General features: G+C 38.9%; 1 protein-coding gene across 1 annotated transcript in view; it reads right to left on the bottom strand.

Moving 5' to 3' along the window:
- Nucleotides 1-20,510, bottom strand: part of RELN (reelin) — a 285,095-nt gene that overhangs the window by 142,643 nt on the left and 121,942 nt on the right. The window contains exons 5-8 of the mRNA XM_066550860.1: nt 19,550-19,582; nt 17,873-17,951; nt 10,639-10,735; nt 6,916-6,967 (exon numbers count right to left, since the gene is read on the bottom strand). Of these exons, the coding sequence (XP_066406957.1) occupies nt 6,916-6,967; nt 10,639-10,735; nt 17,873-17,951; nt 19,550-19,582 (261 nt within the window). The remainder of the gene's footprint in view (nt 1-6,915; nt 6,968-10,638; nt 10,736-17,872; nt 17,952-19,549; nt 19,583-20,510) is intronic.

The following is a 20,510-nucleotide window of genomic DNA, read 5'->3' as shown; positions in this document are numbered from 1 at the left end:
TTATGTTATATTAAATTCTCAAGCTTTTCCCAAATGTATAGGAAAGAAATTAGGACAAAACAACTGGAGGGTTAAAATATTTTTAATGCTGTGCTCTTGTTGCTTAGAAGGGACAGAATCTAACTCTAGTAACAATGAATCTGTGGCCAGCAGAACTGCCCCTCCCTGCTGGTACCACTAAGAACACAACTGTGTGGATGTGCCATGCCTGCACAGGAAACCTGGAAGGCACTGGAGAAAGAAATTTGTGTGACTGAGGGAAATCTTCCATGCAGGTGACTAAAGCAAGGAGGTGGCTCAACATGCCCAAAACATTTGGGACCACAGCTTCCTCTATGAGGTTTTTTGGTGTTCAGCTAACAAGAGTGATAATTTACACAATCAAGTGCTCCTCCATGCTAAATTCAGAAGGGATTTATTTTTCACTGTGGTATTTCTCTAGAGATGTGTGAGTGAATTTTCCTAGCGAATCTGAAGGAAATCTCTATCCAGTTATGCTGAGGCTGTCCCACAAAATGCTATTATAGCATTTGTCAGTCATCCAATAGCTTCTGCTAATTATAAAACTGACTAAACAAAAACGGAAATTAAGAGAAAATGATCAGCAGTGGTTCCTTTCAGCTAAAGCTGAGACCTACATAGCAAAACATGTTTGGAAATGTTCTATCGAGTGGTCTGAATTGAGGCAGAGGATAAACAGCATAAAAACACTGCTATCAATATAACAGCTGCCACCAGATGTGAACTAAAACATGATAAGAACATAAATGATAAATGTCTCCAGACTGTCACATGGGGCCAAATGTAATCATCATTGATCTCATGGCTGAGCCAAAGTGGAATTGGGGTATTTCTGGTGGGAAGCAGAAGGGATCATCATCCCATGCACATCTCTGCAGAGGCCTCCAGATGCTGCTCTAGGGGACAGCCCTAGCAGTGAGAAACTGCTGTTTGCTCCACAGAAATACATGGAGCTCAATGAATCAACTGCACTATTTATTTTTGTAAGATTATTTTTGGTCATCATGATCTTCTATTTGCTGAGGTTAATAGAGAAGTAAATGTGAGTTCTGAAGCACAGAATCCTATCAGGTAAGGACTAATCCAAAGGGCACATTCAACAATTCTAATGATGATGCTGATGATATAATAATAATAACAACAGTAATAATGATAATCTGTAGATTGAGCACACATCAAGGTAAAATAGATTTCCATTATCTACATAATAAAATAAATTTTATAGTTTAATTCTGAAAGACTACACTGGTAACAAAGGCAAATTGCTGCCACAAATGATAAGTGGAATAAATAGCCTGAAAAAAATTGCATTTTACGTTGTAAAGGTGATGAACACTGTCCATGCTTTGTCTTCAACAATCAGCACCAAGACCATTAGGCCATGGATTTTTCTGAGTGAAACAGCTTTCACATAGATCCTAGTGACCTTGGTAATTCAGGGAGAGAAATAAAGTCTGCTGCTAATGATTCACTAACCTGATGTCTTAGGGTGAAGCAGGACATGACATGAAAATCCTTTTGGAATCATTATGTCAAAGATCTGCATCCAAATCAGTGACTCTTACTCATAAATTAATTAAAAGCAATCAATAGCAGATTTTAAATAGTTTTCTGAATTACAGTCACAGAGGACTGTGAAATCAACAGCATTAAAACCAGACTGTAAATAAACTAAGCCACATAGAAATGTGCATTGCACATCCACCTCACCACTTAAAAAACATGACAGTGTAAATGTAAAGGCACCACAGGTAATACAATTACTCCGTATTTAAGTACAACTAATGGTCTGATGGGTTTTAAAAGCTCAGGAAATTTGAAGTGAAGACAGGGGTGATTACTCAACCAGAAAATAAAGTTGCAAGAGTAGAAAGTGTGTTGAACAAGATTGGAAAAATTATTACTTCTGTTACTGGTTTAAGTGATTATACTGTAAGATTACCAATGAAATATTTATGTATGCAAAAGCAGAGAGTTTGGCATTTTATTTCCTTTGGAGGAAGATAGAAAATGGGGAAAAAGTGGGTACTATAGAATGAAAATCACCCCTAGCAACATCTCTGCACCCTGAATTACCAAAAAGTCCTGAATAGGTGAATACCAATAGTAATATTTCTAAATAATATGTTAACCATATTAAAACAAATAGACATACACATTTACCCTTACTATAGGGTTCCATTAGAAAGATATTAAGAAACATTGATAAATTGCTGGCAGGTATTGTTAGCGATTGTAATAGATTAATTTGATACAAGTGGAACCCTCTATGGAATTCTTGTCAAATGCTTAATCAACAATTAACTTGGTCAAATAATTTGGAACAATGGAAGGTGCAATAGATGGCAGAGAAGTGACTGGATGATGTTGAAGAAGCTAACAACAAACTAAAACTCTTGGTCAGCTCTGAAATAGTTGGGTGGCTGATCTTTGTTGGTCCCTTCCAACTGAAATGGTCCTACTCTATTCTATCCCACAAGCAGAGGGAGAAAAGGGCCATTCTTAATCTACAAGTAAGGTCCAAATGCTTGTGGTTCCACACCAGTGAGCAAATCACAATATGACCCATCTTCTGGATAATATCTGCTGGGATTTTCCTGAGAGGACAAACAGAGTCCATCTGGCAAAATCACAAAGCACTCTCACAGATTAAAGCCTGATGCTAAAACCTCACTGAAAACTGTTTTTTCTGAAGGCTGATGTGCTAGATTTGATTCCTGTCAAGTCTTTCCTTTAGCAATAGCTAGGGCATTAAGCATGTGATCCATGCAGCGAAGACGCCTAAAGAATTTCCAGTGCCAAGGCCTGGCAGCCTTCAGGCTTTGAAGATCACCTGTGCCCATGCATCTCCAAGTCCTTCATGTTAACACCAAATAATGATCTCAGAGAGAAACCCTTCCTTGCCAGCTCTGTGGTATTCTCAGGGTCCACAAAAAGTGTAGGGACAGGATTTATTGTTTTATTTATTTCAGGAAAAGTATTTTGCATCGTATTGAGATTCTTGTAAGAGATTCCATTTGTCAAGATAACATATACACCAATATTGCACATATGAAGTGACCATAACTCAGGTCACTCATATTCAATTAGGGAAAGATGGTTTATGATTGCAAACAGCTTTTAAATACTGCAGGTGATGGATTTGCCATACAAAGGTGGTTTTGAAGGGGACTGAAAATAGGGATTAATGGTTGCATCAAAGTAAATCCTGACAGATTAGGGAACCCAACTTTTGCAAAAATTTGTTGTAATAATATTTTGGAAGGGAGAGGCCAAGTCCAAGCTTTATCTCCAAATAAAGCAAAAAAGCTTTTGAACCTGTGTCTATTTCTTTGTTTGCAAGACTAATGGCTTGATCCTCAAGAAACAGAGCTGAACTGCCAAATATTTGTTATATATGAAGGTGTATGCCTTCTCAGAATATAAAAAAACCCTTCCCCCCAGAAACCAATTTTGGTTTAACATAAAATAATAGGAAGATTAGATTTTTTTAGAAAATTAGGGGGGAAGAAGAGTTGCTAATTTGCTCTAGTAATGACAGAGGATCTTTGTGACAATGGCATGAAAGTTGAAGGGAAAGAAATTTTAAACTAGGACTGTGCTTTACAAACATTATGTATTTCCCCAGTATTTGATACTGACAAAGTCATCCTGTTTTCAGAGGAATGTGAAGGAATTTTTGTACCAAAGCTGAAAAGTGGGAGGTTTCCCTATCAAGTTATTCTCCTTTTCAAATACTGTTTAACAGCCAGAAATGATCTCGTAAAACTAAGACATAAGGAGACAGGAGAAAATACAAGTTTTTCAAGGCATTATTTTCCATTAACAATTTTCACGTTGTTTCACCCATGGCTCCAAGGAGCACCTCCCTGGAGGCCAGGCTGAGTGTTGATGCTCATCACAGCATCTCCAGCTGCAGCAGAGGCTCTGCAGAGGAGGGAGGGATGGGAATCACCTGCCAGTGGAGGACTGCCCACACAGAGCCCACCCTGCCTCCAGAGCACCTGCTGGGGAGAACACCCAAGGAAAAAGCTTCAGCACAACAACCTGCACACCTCACACCTTGCCATTGCTTCCTGAAAGCCTTTCCTCTTCTTCCCATGGGATTTGGTGTCTCTTTCTGTATTTAGCTCAGTTGCTATCTCTCAGTACAAAGAAAGAGTCACCTTCCACCACAGTGGTCCATATGAATGACAGAGCACATTCAGCCCTGGGGAGCCCAGGGATGCAGCTGAGGGGAAAAGGCTCAGATTTGGAGATAGAGAATATTTCAGCTAATGAATCAGACTAATGTTGTGTGGCAGCTGAGTCCAGAGGCTTTTGTGCAATATCCTCCAATTCCCAAGCTGTTGAATCAGATGTTCTGGCCTGAGAGAGCCCAAAGGCATTGCTTTAAATATCTCAATTAACAATCCCACTGAACATTAAGAAAACTGCTAGACGTGTCAGTGCTGGGTCTTGGAGAAATGTAGTGATAGGTGATTAAGTCAGTTGCAGTAATCAAAATTTTCTGCACACTTGGGCACAGAGTGCATGAGTGTAAATATCACCCCAGCCCTGGACCAGCTCTGAGTGGATGCTGCATGACAGACAAGTTCCTCTCATTCAGAAAGGATACTGCACATTAATGTTGTCCTGTGTGCTGAAAATGCCTTACTAATTACCTTTTCATCCTAATAAAGCCTTCTTGTTAAGTGCACCTTTCCAACTGCCTTGGCCTTTAAAGAGCAAAACCGCCAAATACATGATGCATGAAGGAAACCACACAGAATATCAGCTAATGAAAAATTCACTAGTCTGTTACCCTCCCTGACCACAGAGTTTAAAAGGATCTAGAATTCATGGTGAAACCAGAATTTAGCTTCAGAATTTTTAGCTTCATTTCCTAGTTCTCTACTGCCTATATAACTGCAAATACAAAATTCCATCTGATAATTAGAGGCAAGAAAAATTAAAATGTGCACTCTTTAATAAGGCCAAAGCTATGTGAAAAATTTAACATAAAGACACCCCCAAAAGACTACAGCTTAAGCTATTCCATGGCTGATAGAAAGTGGTAAACATTCTTTAAAATAAAAAGCAATTCCCTTGGATCAATCCCTAAATAGGGTTATGATTAAATCGGACATTTGGGAATAAGCTGGAAACTGGATTCTAAAGCCAAGTATTGCTGAGCTCAGCAGCAGTCCCCTGGCTCCTGCCGGCTTCTATCAGTTACAAAACCAATCTGCATTGTATTTCAAACTCATCACAGGCACATGGGGAAACATGATACATTTTCAACTGGAGGCTGAAATTTGGTTTACTTGGATGTGCATCCACCCCTCTCTGCTCCATCCTACTGAGGATTTCACTGGTTCCTACTGGTATGGGTTCAGGCATTGTTAAGGTATATTCATGAAAATCCTGTCATACAGAGTATTTCCTGCTCAGCCTTTTCTTACCCCTTTTTTATTTGACCTTTCCCATCTGACAGGCACAAATGCTCCTAGTAAAATATCAAATCTCGTTTTGAACGTTCTGGGAGCCTGCACTGCTCTGCAGTTCACCTGCAGCAGGCACCAGGCACTGGGCTGTGACAGCAAACACACACCTACCAGCCCATTCACCTTACCCTGCCTGTAAACCATCTTGGCTCTCTGCAAGAATAATCCAAAATAGATTTTTGCAATTTTCATGAAAAGTGAGATTCCTCCATCATTGCAAACTTGCAGCTTTATAGAAGTCACATCTCATGCTTCTGTCAGTGAGCAACACATCCCAGTGGATCAGGTGAGCTGCAACCCTTCCACTGTCTGAATGAAACTGCAGGGCAGCAACAGGCTGGTTTTCATCTCAGGTACCCAATATTTATGCACTGATTCAGTTGAGGATTGGAGACATTTTTTTCTGGATTTTAAAACCAGTAATTCAAAATAAAGGATAGCTACCAGTCCTTAGATATATTAACACTGCAGTCAGAAGCAGGTACTGATGACTTCCAATACCCAAATGAAGAACTTCAGGTAAAAAACAAATTTAAATGATGTATTTCTGAGCCTTCTAGGATTTTGATTTCCAATCCATTAAAAAACCCAAGCTGTTTTCCAAGCTACATGATTGTTCTTATTTTCAACTGAGATTTCCAGAGTTTAATCACACATCTCCTGAGATAAGTTTGGAGTATTACTTTTTTAAAAATAGGAATATGATTTGGAAACACATATCCAGGGGTCTACAGAGAAAGCAGGCTACATTTCCTGCTTGCTTTTTTACTGAACTATTTATATCACTAGAACATTTTTTCTTCATATTTTCAACACTGAGAAATGAGTTAACAAAGTAAGTGTGTTCCAAATTTGCCCTCAGCCACAGCCTCTAGCATAATTTATAGCCACAAATGCACAGTGAAATGTGCAATAACTCACAGTATTCTAAGTAATATAGCATAAAACCATGCTGTTGATAATATGGACTTAATAGCATTTAGTCTTCATCTGCCCTACCTATTCTCTTTGTAGAAATGTGTTTAAAACAGCACTACCTTGGTGTAACTTGGAATATATTGGGGGGTTAAATAACAAAACCTCTCTTTTTTTTTTAGAAACAATAATCACACTTCAGAGAAAGAGCAAGAAATTATAATGCTAAACATCAGGCTATAAAACAGGAGAAAAAAACAGAACTCACACATAGCTCACCAGAGTATCCACTGCAGCTTTCCATTTCCAAAATTTAAAACAGTAGCTCTGTGTCAGGAGATGAATAAATACACTGAAGTTTTTAAAAGATTTTTTAATCCCTTGTGTTGAGTCTAACATCAACCACAAAGGTAACCCTGAACTTTAGGGCCATTTTCCTTTACAGAAAGGACTTTTTTGCACTTTCTTGGGTGGAAGGGTAATCTAAACTTACCAAGGGAAAATTGAAGGACGGATGCAGTGGTTGTGTTAAGGCCAGTGGTGGTCTATGGGAAGAGAAGCAAATGTTTTTGTTAGATGAGCAAAACAATACATTCATCACTTGTTTTTCCTTAAAGCATGGAAAATCTCCAGACACTCACATCTCCAGTGCATGGGACTGTTTATCACCAACCCTTTCAGATTGAGCGATCGTGGATATTTTTGTTATATCATTTTGGTTTTTGAAAGCTTATCATATGTCAAAGCCAGAATTTTTTTTCACCATAATAATAATAACTACCAAAAAACCCCACATTTATGTTCAGCAGGGTCACTTGAACACTCTTTGGAAGATTGAAAAAATTATCTCTGTGGTTTATAGTCAGCTTAGTGTAAATCTGTATATATGGAACAGTTCTCACTTTTCCCAGCACAGAGCAAGGACTAAAAATGATCATAAATAAATAATAAAAATAACATTTCTTAACCCTAAAATAATGAACTATTAAGAGGAAACAATGGAACTTAAATCTTCCACACCAAAGGAAACAAAAACCCTTGGTGATACTACATGGTATGTAGAGTGCAATGCTGTAGCAGAATCTACCCACTGCTGACATCCAGAGAGATGGAGAAAAAAGAGAGAAGGACCAGCAGCTCACTCTGTACTCAGCAAACCACCCTCCTTTGAGGCCTCTCTTTCTCCCTTCTTTGAATGCCTCCATATTTCAGTGCCTCAAATTAGAATGGTTCTCCTGAAAATGCTATAAAATAAAAAGCCCCAGTGTGTTGTGAAGGACACCTAATTGTTTTCAATTTCTTTTGAAAGCTGAATTTAACAATACTGCTACTTAACAAGCAAGGCATCCAAGAACAAAAGGGACTGGACTTCTTCCAGTGCCAGCTCAACCTAGTTGAGCTATTCATTAAATGATGCCTTTGAAAATAATGGATGGAGATCTGCATGAGTTGGTGTGAGGTTTTGGTGTGATTTGTTTCCTTTCTACATACATATTACATACAGAAAAGAATTTCTTATAAATATTAAGGAATGGCATGTTCACTGAAATACATTGAAGATTAGCTGATAAAAACACTACATGTTCTAACAGATAATTTTAATTTTTAAGCAAGAATAGGAAAGCTGCATTTACATGCATCCACTTTAAAAATAAAGTCACATTCCCATTTAAGTCATTCTGCCAGGATTGATTCAGTATTAGGTATCACACACTGCCAAATGATAAATTACTTTCTGATTTGAGTTAAGAGCACCTATTATATTAGTTTTCATTCAATTAATTATGTTGTGCAAGTTATAGTTTGAAAACAAAACCTTTATTGAGGTTCAGTAGCTCATATCACCAAGAAATTAAACACATCAGTTATCACAGAAGAGACATTCATGCAGATTTAGACCGTGCTGTGAATCATTCCAGCAATGCTTTGGGAAAAACACTAGACTTACTAAAAATTTTTGCAAAATTCTGCATAGGATTGCTTAGTTCAGACACTGCAGAGAGTATGGTAGGCAGCCTTTAGCAGATATTTTCCTTTGCTTGCCACATCTTTGATGCTATACACCTTTCCAGGATTTTGCCAGCAGTAAATTCTCACCCACAGACAGGGACAGTTGGTATTAAAACCCCTCTGCCTGCAGTAACAGGTGGCTGCTGGAAATCAGGAGGAAAGAAGGAGGTCAAGGTAGCAAATCAGCAGCTGTTAGAGCTGCTGATGGAAAATATTTTTGCAAATTCAACTCTTCTTGACTAAGTATTGTAAAGCAGTAATTCATGTACCAGGAGCCATTAGCAGGAACAGAGATTTCATGATCCATTTCAAGCAGGGTCAGAATAGGATTGATAAAAATCATAGAGAAATGAAACAGGTATTAAAATTTCTGACAGAAAGAGGTATGTTGTGAAATTGTCAAAACAACTGCAAATGAGAAACAGGTTAGTTCTAGGACAGTAGGTATTTAAATGTGTGTCCATACTCAAAAATAGAACTAGATCACACCTCTGGCCTGAACACTCCTGTGCTCATCCATGGTGTTGAGCCATTTGCATGTTCCTGCAGAAGGGTTTGTTTTTTCTGCAGCACTGCCATAATATTTATAAATACTTCATTTTTAGGCTGGTAACTGTTTATAAGCATGATGATTTTTTCAGATCATTATTCAATCACACCACTTTGGTAGCATAACAAATGTTTTCCAAATTCCTGATGTCATGGTAGTGCTACTTTACCACACAGCAATATGACAAATGCAGTCCAAGACTGGATTTATAAGCCAATTCCTGATTACTAAGGATAGTCTAAATTGCATATCAGCAGGGAGAAGACAGCTAATGAATGACAGTTCAAAACCCTCAGAGCTGGGACCCTGGGTTTGTTAAATGTCATAAATAGATTTTTTCCAAGTAGTGTTACTTATACTCAGTACTACAACTAAAAATGAATGTAAAGAATGGGAAAAATACCCCAGTGGTGTGACTTCCCTTTTGCACAGGACATAAACCATTGCAGGCATTCTCAAGGCAGTTAGCAAAGCACAGCACATTCAAACAGGATGCAAAGTAGCAGAGAGGCCATTTAACATCCCTGACAGGATTCCCTGGCTCTAGCTGGCTGCAAGGGAAATCTTTTTTTATCTGTAAAATCTCTAAATTAGTTTTATATGTGTTGATGACTTTTATGCACCACATCAGCAATATCTACATTGCATTTGTGTCATTCTCCTCTCAGTTAAGGATGTAAAATTAACCTTGTGAAAAGAATTGTCAGTGTCTGAAATGAAGAGAAGATGCCTGGCCAAAACCACTTCTGTTTTATGGCCCTCTTCCATGTTTGCTCTTCAAATAGCCCTAATCAGCCTCTCCCTCCATTCAGAAGACTGTTGAAAACATGAAAATTAATTCTGAATTACATGGGCTTTGATCTGGTCTTTTAATTTTTCAGTTCTTTCCAAAGCTCCCCTTATATGTACATCATTGCAGCTAGCTGCTCAGCATCAGCATGTGGCCATTGATTTATGTATTGCAATTCATTTTCCACACTCAGATGACCTCAAGTTAATGCAAATTGCACTTGTTTCTTACAGCAATTTTATGACCAAACTACCTCCCTACCTCCCAACAAAATTAATTCTGTCCCATTCATCATGACTCAATCTGTTACATACACTTCCCTGAGACTGGCAGGTGCTTGCTCCAGGCTGCATTTAAGTCTGTAGGATGCATTGTTCACAAGTGGTGTTTTACAACCAAATTAACATTTGTCAACAGGGACAGGGACAAGAAAAAACGGGACAAGACTAATAAAATAATAAAAGAAAAATGAACCCTGTCTCTATTTAATTGTTGGATATTAAAAGAGAACGATGCCAGTTCGAAAATACTGTTCTATGTCCTTGACTTTTCAGTATTTCAGAGATAGTTTAAATGACTTGGATACTAGCTGGATCAAGAGACTGTTCCTTGCAAAGGGACAAAGGTTATTGCAACTATTGCAATAACATAATATTGCAGCTATTGCAATAACCTTTGGCTAGCATCTATTGTTTAAAACACTGGGGTGTTTCTGGGTGTACTTCTATGGACCTTGCTCAAGAGCATCTCTGCTCAATACCAAACGTTCTGGCTGCTGGTAATCCCGATTGAAATACCAACATCCCTGCAGCTGACACAGCTTCCCAGCCTGCCCCAGCCCTGGCAGAGGGGCAGCCTTCACTTACCAGCTCTCTGGGGCCGTATGGGTCGCAGAAGGTGGCGGCGTTGCCGTGCATTATCACTCCACAGTGCCCCCCGACCTCGCAGTTACTGCACTCAGACCTGCAGGGAGAGCACACTGTGGTCAGAAGGGAAAGCAGAGACTGCATTTTGGAGGCAGTGTAAACTGTAAAATCAGGCTGCTGGGTCTTGGTGCTCAGATTGGGCTGTTTGTTATCACGGTGCTGAACACAAAGGTAGGGCAGCTGTAAGTGTGATCCACTGGAGCTGCCTCCTGTGAAAGGCCTTGGTGATTCAGTGTTTGCTCTCTGCAAACTGCCCAATGAGCAGGGACACCCCTCAAAAAGTGGGGTGTCCCTGCTCATTGAATGCAAAGCATTTCACCATGGGAAAACAAGTTGAAATCTTACATATATACATATACCCTGAAGCTACTCTTCTTACAAAATCCTTGTGAACATTTGATTTACCATAAGTAAACCCACCATCATGGAGTTACCACAGAGAAAGCTGAGGACAAGTGGCTGGGATCAGCCCCCCTCCTGCTGGCAGGGTTATTTCCCCAAAGGCCAGGCTTGAGGCTGCAGTGTAACATGGCATTTGCTGTTGCTTCTATTTGTATTTGTCATATCCCATATTCCTAGTAACAGAGTTGCTACTCTGCTCACCTTTTAGGAAAAAAAACTATGAAGAAATTCTCAGAGAGGCTGGTAAGTGCTGCAGAGACAAATAATTACACCTGTCCTGATACTTCTTAATTTAATATGAAGGATTTTGTGGGCAGCCTCACTGCAGAACGTAGTGAAAGGGCTGCCTCCCTCACCTTCTAGAGCTAGGGTATCAGATCTTGGCATGAGGTCCACATTTTCAAAAAACATTGGATATACTCCTGGTCCCCAACAAGCTGCCTGCAATGGTGCTGCCCAACATTGCCTTTGGGCACCCAAAGCACAATTTAAACATCAAACCTCCAGGGAAACACTCCAGAAAAAACATCAGACATAGAAATGTTTGAATTTTTTTCCCTGTATGAGCATGCCAGTGAAGTAATTCAGCAACTCACACTGATAGCATTTAGGATTTTGAATTTAAGCAGCAAAATAAAATATTCTAATAAAGGAGTATAGTTCAAATCAACATGAGTGAATTAATATTTACTTAAGAAGTCACAGTCAGCAAATAATTTTATTTCTCAATAAAAGGCAAGAAGAGAGCATGTGAGTGAATAAAGTGGTACTTTTAGAGAAAGCACAGAAGCAGAGTTCACAGGGAACATGTTTTGTTGCTATCTAAATTTCACTTGATCCTGAAGTTTCAACAACTGAAGAGCAAGACACAGGAACTAGAAGAATTTCTGGGATTCTGTAGGATTCTGGCTGTTATAAAAATTATTTTCATTGTATGCCCCTACATTTTTGAATTTTATAGTGGAGCATCTACCTGGACTCTTGATACATGCAAAGAGACGGATATGGCAGGAAAACTTTGCCCTGAATACTTTATAGGGACCACTTAGTCCTTCCTGAAAGGTCAGGCTACATAATCCAAGGGATATTTTAATTCTCTAATTCTCATATTTCAACAGATAAAAAGTGATTAATCTGTTTTACTTCTGTAATGGGGTCTATGAAATATTGTCTGGAAATCCAGAAGCACTGTCCTGCTAACACAGCAGTTTCATCATCGGTTGTCTTTTCTAGGATGACTCCTTTCATACAAAATTGGATGGCTGTTGGTAATCCTGATTCAAACCTTTGTGCTGTCTTTGAAGTGCATTACCTTTGACAATAAACTGCTCATTAGCTTGACAAGAATGCATGAAGAGCAAGATAATTGATCTGCTGCTCCTCAGATCATCGTCATAGTACTACGTGTTTAGAAACGATCCAATTTGCTCCTCTCCTGGTGCAGACAGGAAGGTTAATTTCTTTTCTATTTATACAAACAGAAGAGAGTATTAATTGCCCTGGCTGGGTGCAGCTTTCTACATTATCTTTCTCACCTGCCTAGTCTAAAATCTTAGCACATTAAAATCACTTCAGCTTTCTCTTCACAGCTGGTCCTCGCTGCCGCTGCTGACAAGTGTCGCATTTATCGAGATGACTTCTTCTCCACAGACCTGCCATCTCTCTCATCCCTGGCTTAGACAGTCCCACCTCTGTCTGCTATTGTTCTTCACTTTGCTGAGGGGGAAACATCTGCTGTTTCCTCACCCCTATTTGTCATTCCTTTTCCCTCTACAATACCTGAGTATGTGGATATTATATTGACTGATGTCTTTTGTGATGTCTGAACCATAAAGAAGATAAACATCTCAAACTGCCAAGAGATTTTTAAACATAAATCTTTCTGAAGTTTAATCCCACAGTTTTAGTGCAATTTGGAAACCACTTTAGGACCTCTCTCTCCTGTCACAAAGCTTTCCTCAACCTCTTTGCCACTGGAAATATCACTGTACCTGTACATTTCTCATATGCCATGAAGAAGTGATGACCAAGAGAATCTCTGTTTCTTATTGATTGATTTTACATGCTCAACTATTCTTCATGTCATCTTTGACAAGTGTGCCTTCTGTAAGTGACTGCTGCTTGGTGTGCTGATAGGCTTTGAGATGAAACATGACATCAAATTTGGAAGGAGAGTTTAGCCAGCAAAACACTCCTGTACTGTCTCTTTCTCCTTTAAATGTACTGAATCCCCTGCTTTCTCCAGTCCTACTATTAAAACTGTTTTATACAGAAACATGCATTCATGCCAACATTTATTCTTTACTAATTTATGCATTTCTTAACATTAGATAATTTATCATAGGATTAAACAGAATTTTTTAAAACATTTGTTCTCGTTTAGCCTGGTTTAGTTCTTATCTAGCACCTTTTTATGCTCTCTAGTGCAGTTTATGAGGTTACATGGAGGCAAGATGGTCACAGGAATAGACGCTCAATGACCTAGGCAGTCTTCTTCATACTACTCATACTGGACCTCTACTCATCCAGCCATTCCCTGGCAAGTGATACTGGTGCAGATTCCCTTTCCCAACTGAAGAAATCAGTTAATTCCTTCATTGTGACTGTGGTTACAAGGGTTTTCAGGATGAAGAAGAGATGAGAATGTTGATTCTATGATCAGAAGGTTTGATTTATTATTTTATTATATATGTTACATTAAGATTATATTAAAAAGAAATAGAAAGGAAAAAGTTTCTTCAGAAGCTAGCTAAGCTAAGAATAGACAAGAATGAATAACAAAGATCTGTGTCTCAGACAGAGAGCAAGAGCTAGCTCTGCCATGAGTGGTCAGGAAATTTGAATATCTACAGGAGACCAATCACAGGTCTACCTGTTGCATTCTACAGCAGCAGATAACTATTGTTTACTTTTGGTTGCTGAAACTGCAGCTTCTCACAAGGAAAAATCCTAAGAAAGGATTTTTCATGAAAGATGTCTGCGACACTTCATTCCTGAGCTTTCTGATCTAACAGTGTCCTGTCAGTTTTCAGAAAGTGTCATGGACATTAATCCCTTGTATTATTTCAATTTTCTAATTGACAAATGTACTAAACACTTCTGGTAGTTCAACAAGTCAACAGCGGCTGGCTGAGCATGGACATTGGTGCTGCATTTATGGTGTGTTACCTACCTTCACTTCCACAGCTGATACATGTCAGATACATAATACATTGGACATTTATGATTGTGTGAAACATATTTTTTTCACAAGACAAGAGATCTTTGTAAGATTGGTGGCAAATAAAACCCAAGAAATGGGAAATCTTTGCTTAGGTAAGCAGGCTTTTGTCTATGGGCTGGGGACTTTGGGAATGACCATATTCTGACATGACCAGACACTGGAAGAAAAGATTATAAACATTAGTTGGATAGACCATACAAGAAGATTCTCATAGTGGGTGGTTTCCCAAAAAAAAAAAGAGAAAATGCTTCCATTTCTGCATTCCCAGCAGAGAAATCCTCCTCCTTTGTTCTATGTTTCATCTATGTTCACATAAGGATGTGTCCTCTCCTGTTGCCTCCTCTCTCCCTGTCCCTTTCCCACTTTAGCGGTTTCTCCTGCTTTCTTTCAGTCACCAATTTTTTTATTTAGGTATGTGGTACCGTGACTTTTCTTTTACAAAGAGCCTTTCCTTTCTCTTCCTTCTGCAGCTCCAAAAACACTTGCAGCCACTCCTTCCCTGTTTCTGAGCCTCCAAAGAAACAGATGGCTGCTGGGAAGGATGTGTCTTACAATGCATTTGAAAGAGCAGGCAGTAACTCTCAAAATCATACAGTGCCCTTGTGCAAAATAGTTATTTGATATGAGGCCTCTCCCAGCAATGGAGTGACACACAGGCTCTGCTGGGACTCATAAAATTGGACACATAGAGAGGACATAAATTGCTTATCTGGTGCTCTTGGATGGTACATCTCTGCCAGAGCTGCACATGCCAAAAGGGGAAGCAGGAGGAGTGGGAAAATATTAATCACTTCCAAGCCAGTGTTATGTAGGATTTGGGAAGAAAAGATTGGAGGAAAATACAAGCAGTTCTCTTTTCATCAGCACACAAATAATGGCTTCAGAAATGATTAGAGTGGCTGGGTGTAAGTGGCCCCGTGGCACGGCCCTGCTGGGGCACACGAGGCAGCTGCTCCACACAGAGCAGGCTGAGCAGAGATGGAAATGCTGCTCCAGCACTCACTGCAATTGCTTGTGGTAAAGATGGGATTTTAGCAGGTGCCAGGGGAAAAACCACAATTTTAGGGTGGATGGCAACAACTGTTAATAATTCCTGATTTTACTCCCACTAGACAATCAAATGAGAATGAGCTTTCTGCTGCTAAGTGGGCCTTCACTGGAGGCAGAGCTACTGCAGAAATTCTTTGTGCTGAAAAGCTCACGATACATCACTATGGTTTTCTTTTATTTGTGCTCCACTTCTGTTTAGCATTGCTGAAAATGCTGGCTTTGTGCTATTACAGGAAAATCTGTCTCAGGATTGTGGTGAGTTTTTGGGCTCTCTCCTAGCACCCACCTCTCTGCACTGACTCACCAAGCAAAGTGGTGAAGTTTATTCCAGAGGGACCAAATCCACATCTTGGCAACAAAAGGAGCAGAAGACTGGGGACTCTTTTAATCTGATATTTTTCTGTTGAGAGTTCTATAAGCAAGGATGAATTTAAAGTTGAGAGCAATGGATAAATAAATTATGGAGGCTCCCAATAGACAAGTCCTCTGTGAATTATGAGGCATCTGCAGGGAAATAATGCCTCTCCTCATTTCTTTCCCCTCAAGTCCATTTAACACACTGCTGCTAAAGCTATCTACCTTGGCAGCTATTCTGCAACCCATTAAGAGTCCTTGATCTGTCCATACCCATAAAGAAATAGGGTTTTTTTTGTTATAGTATCACACATCCTTAATGCCTCTAGTCCAGAAAAAAAAAACATTTAAAGAGCTGATACAAAAGGAATGAGAGGAGCAAAAATTGTAGGCACAATTAAAACCTGTTAAAATGAGCATGAAAAAAATAAAAATATCTGTAAAATTCTGTAAACTACAGCATTTTTACATAAGACGGTTAAGCTATGAAAGACCTGCACAGATGGAAAGTTGTGACAGTCCTTAATAAAAAGGAAAATAAAGTCAAATGTCACAGAATGAATGTATTAACTAACAAACACAGGTAAGTGCTAAAATGCTCACCAAGGATTTATTTGAACAAGATAAACTAACCCAGTAATATATTTCTATGTCTTGTATGAATTAAAACAATAAATTAATTATATTTATAAAATAGGATTGAAAGAAATAGAAAATTCAGAAACAATCTTATATAAGAAAAGGAGGCTCCAACCTTCAAAACTTCATATTAAGACCAAGAGATGTGTTTATCTGGGTATTTTATACTGTATATGCTCTCACTATACAGAACAGAATTGGTTTTGTACTAAGAGAGATGTATAGCTTCCTCCTCTGGGACATTGCACACATATATCATATTAAATGGTAGTTTATGATCACTGTGGTGGTAAAATTATTAATATTGAAGATTCAGAAGTCTTTCTAAGAGTCATCCTTGGTAAAAGAACACTCCTTTTGACTAAAAGCTGACAGTCTGCCACTGTTTCCAACTCCCACCTTTGGAGCTCAGGGAGCACTGGGAGATTGCTCCTGTAGGCTCCACCAACACTTATCCCTCCAGATTGTCCTGTTATTTACAGGACAACTTTGGGCAACTTTGGACTATGGCAGTGACTTAAGGAGCCCACCCCTCCCAGGGGTTGATATTTGAGTTTATTAACATTAAAGTGATTATTTTTCCTCAACTCTTCCATTGTTTTCTGAACCAGTGCAGGGGTTGGGGCTCTGCAATCCCTTGGCTGAGTGACAATGGGGGAGCAGAGGGAGAGATGGTGTCTGAGAGCTCTCTCACTGTGCTCACAGTTCATGAAGCTGCTGCCTGACCTGCCCCAAGTTGTACCTGCCTTGTTATGCATGGGAAAGTTGAGATTCTTCTGTAGCTTCCACTGGTTAAAGACCAATAACATCTTGTGCTGGCTGTTTCAGACATAGACTGTGATAATATGAATGACCCAATTCAGGAATCCAAAACCCCCCCAAGCCCTAGCAATTGGAAGTTGCTGAATAGAACTGAGAAGGAAAGTGTTTTCCTTCTTATACAATACAATACAGTTCTGAAAAAGTGTGCCTTCCACTAAAAAAAAAGGAAAAAGAAATTCAACCTCAAACATTTTCATCACATGAACATTAGACAGAGGTATTTAATTCCAGTTGGGGTTTTTGGGGGGGTTTTCTTATGATTTTTTTAAGCATTTGGAAACACTTCATTTCAGTTTGGAAGGAATTATTGCTATAGTTAGCTTCACCAAAAACATGTACAACATGAAATTAAAAAAAAAATTGAAACAACAAAGTTTAATTATTGAAATTCTCCTTTTTGATGAAAATCTGTGTTTTCAGGAAACCAAAATCTTCATTCATAAATATTCTCTGAGCTCAGCTCTAGTCCTTCTATTTTTGGATTATTTAAAAATTTGAAATCAAGAAGAATTTGTCATCCACTTCAATGTGCTTAGAATTTCTCAGTTACTCATTAATGAATTAATTAATAAACCACAATATTTAGGTCCTAATGAAGCAAACCCACACTTCAGTTTATATTTCATTTCATTCAATAAATGTTTTCATTTGCTCAAATGCATCTAAAGGAGTGCAGAAACTCACCACATGGTAGGATTCAATTCTTGCTGATGGTAAGAGTCAAAGTCATCTCGCAGGATAATGCTGTCACTGTGCATTTCAGCTGCAAAGAAAAAAAAAGCAGTATAAGAAAAGAATCCAGTGCAATCATCCCATGCTTTCTTACCCAAAGAAATGCATTGTAAAGTGCATTTTAGATTTCTAAAAGTCTGATTTTTAGGTTAAGCTACTTATAAAAACCAGTGCTTCTTATTTACAGGACTTTTTCTTTACTCTGGATAATAGTACCACAAAAAATTAAAAAGTGCCCCCATCATGGAAGTGTGATGGCTATGGAAAGATGGAGTCATCAAGTACACACTAAATCTTCTAAGTTTTTTTCTCAATTGTTGGTTTTCTGAATGTTTAGGAAAAAATCTTTCCAAATTGAGATTCTGCAAACATGGGCACAAGAATGGATGAGAAGTCCTAATGAGGGTATTACAGATCTTACAGTCAGGGAATACATTTTGACAACTCATAAGTGAAAATCAATGGGTTCACTGGAATTTCTCTGCTGCTATCAGCAGACCTGTCAGTAAAGGTCAATTTATCTAAGGAACATAAACTGTGAGTTATGTTATGCAAATATTTCTCACCACTGTTCTGCAAACTTCCCCAATATTCCACCTAGATTTACTCTCTCATTTATGTATGATGACAAATAAACTCCCTTTAAATCCCAGCACTTTGGCACCTGTGGTTGTGTTAGACAGATCCTCCTCTACAAATACTTCCACTAAAGTAATGAAGTAACTGTCACCTGCTATTTAAACTGAGGAAGAATGCCAGAATCTGTCCTGGGTGAATCAAATGGCAGCATAAGGGTTGGTGGATGCAGGGAGCAGCAGTGCCTTGCTCCAGGGTCCACCTGGGAGGTGCACTGGCACAAAACCTTCCTCAGAGCAACCCTGCCCTGCTGTGAGGTGCTGTCCCACACTGAAGGTTATGGGGCATAGAATCAGGGAATGGTTTGGGTTGAAAGGGACCTTAAAGATCATCTAATCCCAACACCTCTGGCATGGGCAGGGACAGCTCCCACTATACCAGAGTGCTCAAAATCACATCCAGCCTGGCCATGAACACTTCCAGAGATGGGGCATCCACAACTTCTCTGGAAATCTATTCCAGTGTCTGACCAACTTGACAGCTAATCTAAATCTGCCCTCTTTCATTTTAAAGTCCCTCATTCCCCCTTGTTTTATTACAACAAGCACTTGAAAAAATGCCTCTCCAGCTTTCTTGCAGTCCCTTTAAAGATGCTCTAATGTCTCACTGAAGCCTTCCCTTCCCCAGGCAGAACAACCCCAACTCTTCCAGCCTGTTTTCATAGCAGGGGTGCTCCAGTCCTGGCTCTCTTGCAAACAGATGCTCTAATGCATAACTAGGACTCTAATACATAACTAGGACCAAAAAGTCTGCAGCATGATATACTCACACTGCAAGGTGTCAAAGACAAGAAATAGGAGAAATAAAATTAAGAGAAATAAAAACCACAATGAAGAAACAACTAATCAGAATTAGATATAATTCATTCAACTTCATATGAATCTCATTTTTATTTGAATTCCTCAGACCTAGTTTAATGTGACTTTACAGATTTTTTACTATAATAAAGTCAATGATTCTGAGTTTAGGTAGTAAGAATGACAAATCACCTACCTAGGTGAGGATGTAAGGGAGCTTCTGTCGGGGCTGTGGAAAACAAAGACACAGAGTGCATGAATATTTTCTATCAACAGGGCTCAACTGCAGCATTAAATATCAATTCAGCTTAAAACAAATTGTACAGTATATACTCTCTTAAATCAGTAGTTTAATTGTGAAAAACGTGATAGACCCCAACAGTTACAAAAATATAATAGGAAAACAAAAATAATTGTTCTCTTAATTAAAACAAGCATTGAAATAAATGAAAGTCAGTACTGGCTTTACAGTAAGGTAAAAAGATCAATTCAAGTCTAGAATGATGAGATATTGTTAAAATGAATTTGGATTAAGATTCAATAGCTCAAGGGCTGACAAAGTGGAAATTAGGCTTAACAAAAGAAATAGTCTAAGAGAGGTAAAAAATGCCATTTTTGATCTTTTATACTACACTGAACAACATTTTACTGGGCTTATTACTGGGAGAAGTAATCCAAATATTCCTAGGGCAACAAGTAGCAGATAACTCTGCAAATCACAATATCAAACACTTATATCAAAGCATGTTTTTGCAGGCAATGCTGATCAATTCCCCAGTAGGTCTCTGCCTCCCAAGAAACACCAGAATGTTGTAAAGACTCTGCATGGGGGGCACGTGAAATGGCACAAATTTGTTGAGTAACTTTCTTCCAACACTTTGGAACAGGAGTCTTGGTGCAGCATTACACAAATGGAAACAGACTGTATCTGAAAGGGCACAGCTACATAAAAATATATGTGGAAGTCTAGAAGCTGGCTACACAGTGTGTAGGATACCCTATGGCAGCTACCACATTCACAGCCTTGCTGGAACTTAAACCCAAAGTAGGTTACATCTCTTTCATCAAGGCCAAAGGGATGCATATAACCAAGCTCCTGGGAAGCAGCTACCTATTTGTCCATCAGTATCTCAGCCATAGATCTGCATTTCCAGCTG

This window comes from Molothrus aeneus, chromosome 5 (assembly GCF_037042795.1).
Source record: "Molothrus aeneus isolate 106 chromosome 5, BPBGC_Maene_1.0, whole genome shotgun sequence".
Lineage (NCBI taxonomy): Eukaryota > Metazoa > Chordata > Aves > Passeriformes > Icteridae > Molothrus > Molothrus aeneus.
This window is presented reverse-complemented; position numbering and strand designations above follow the sequence as displayed.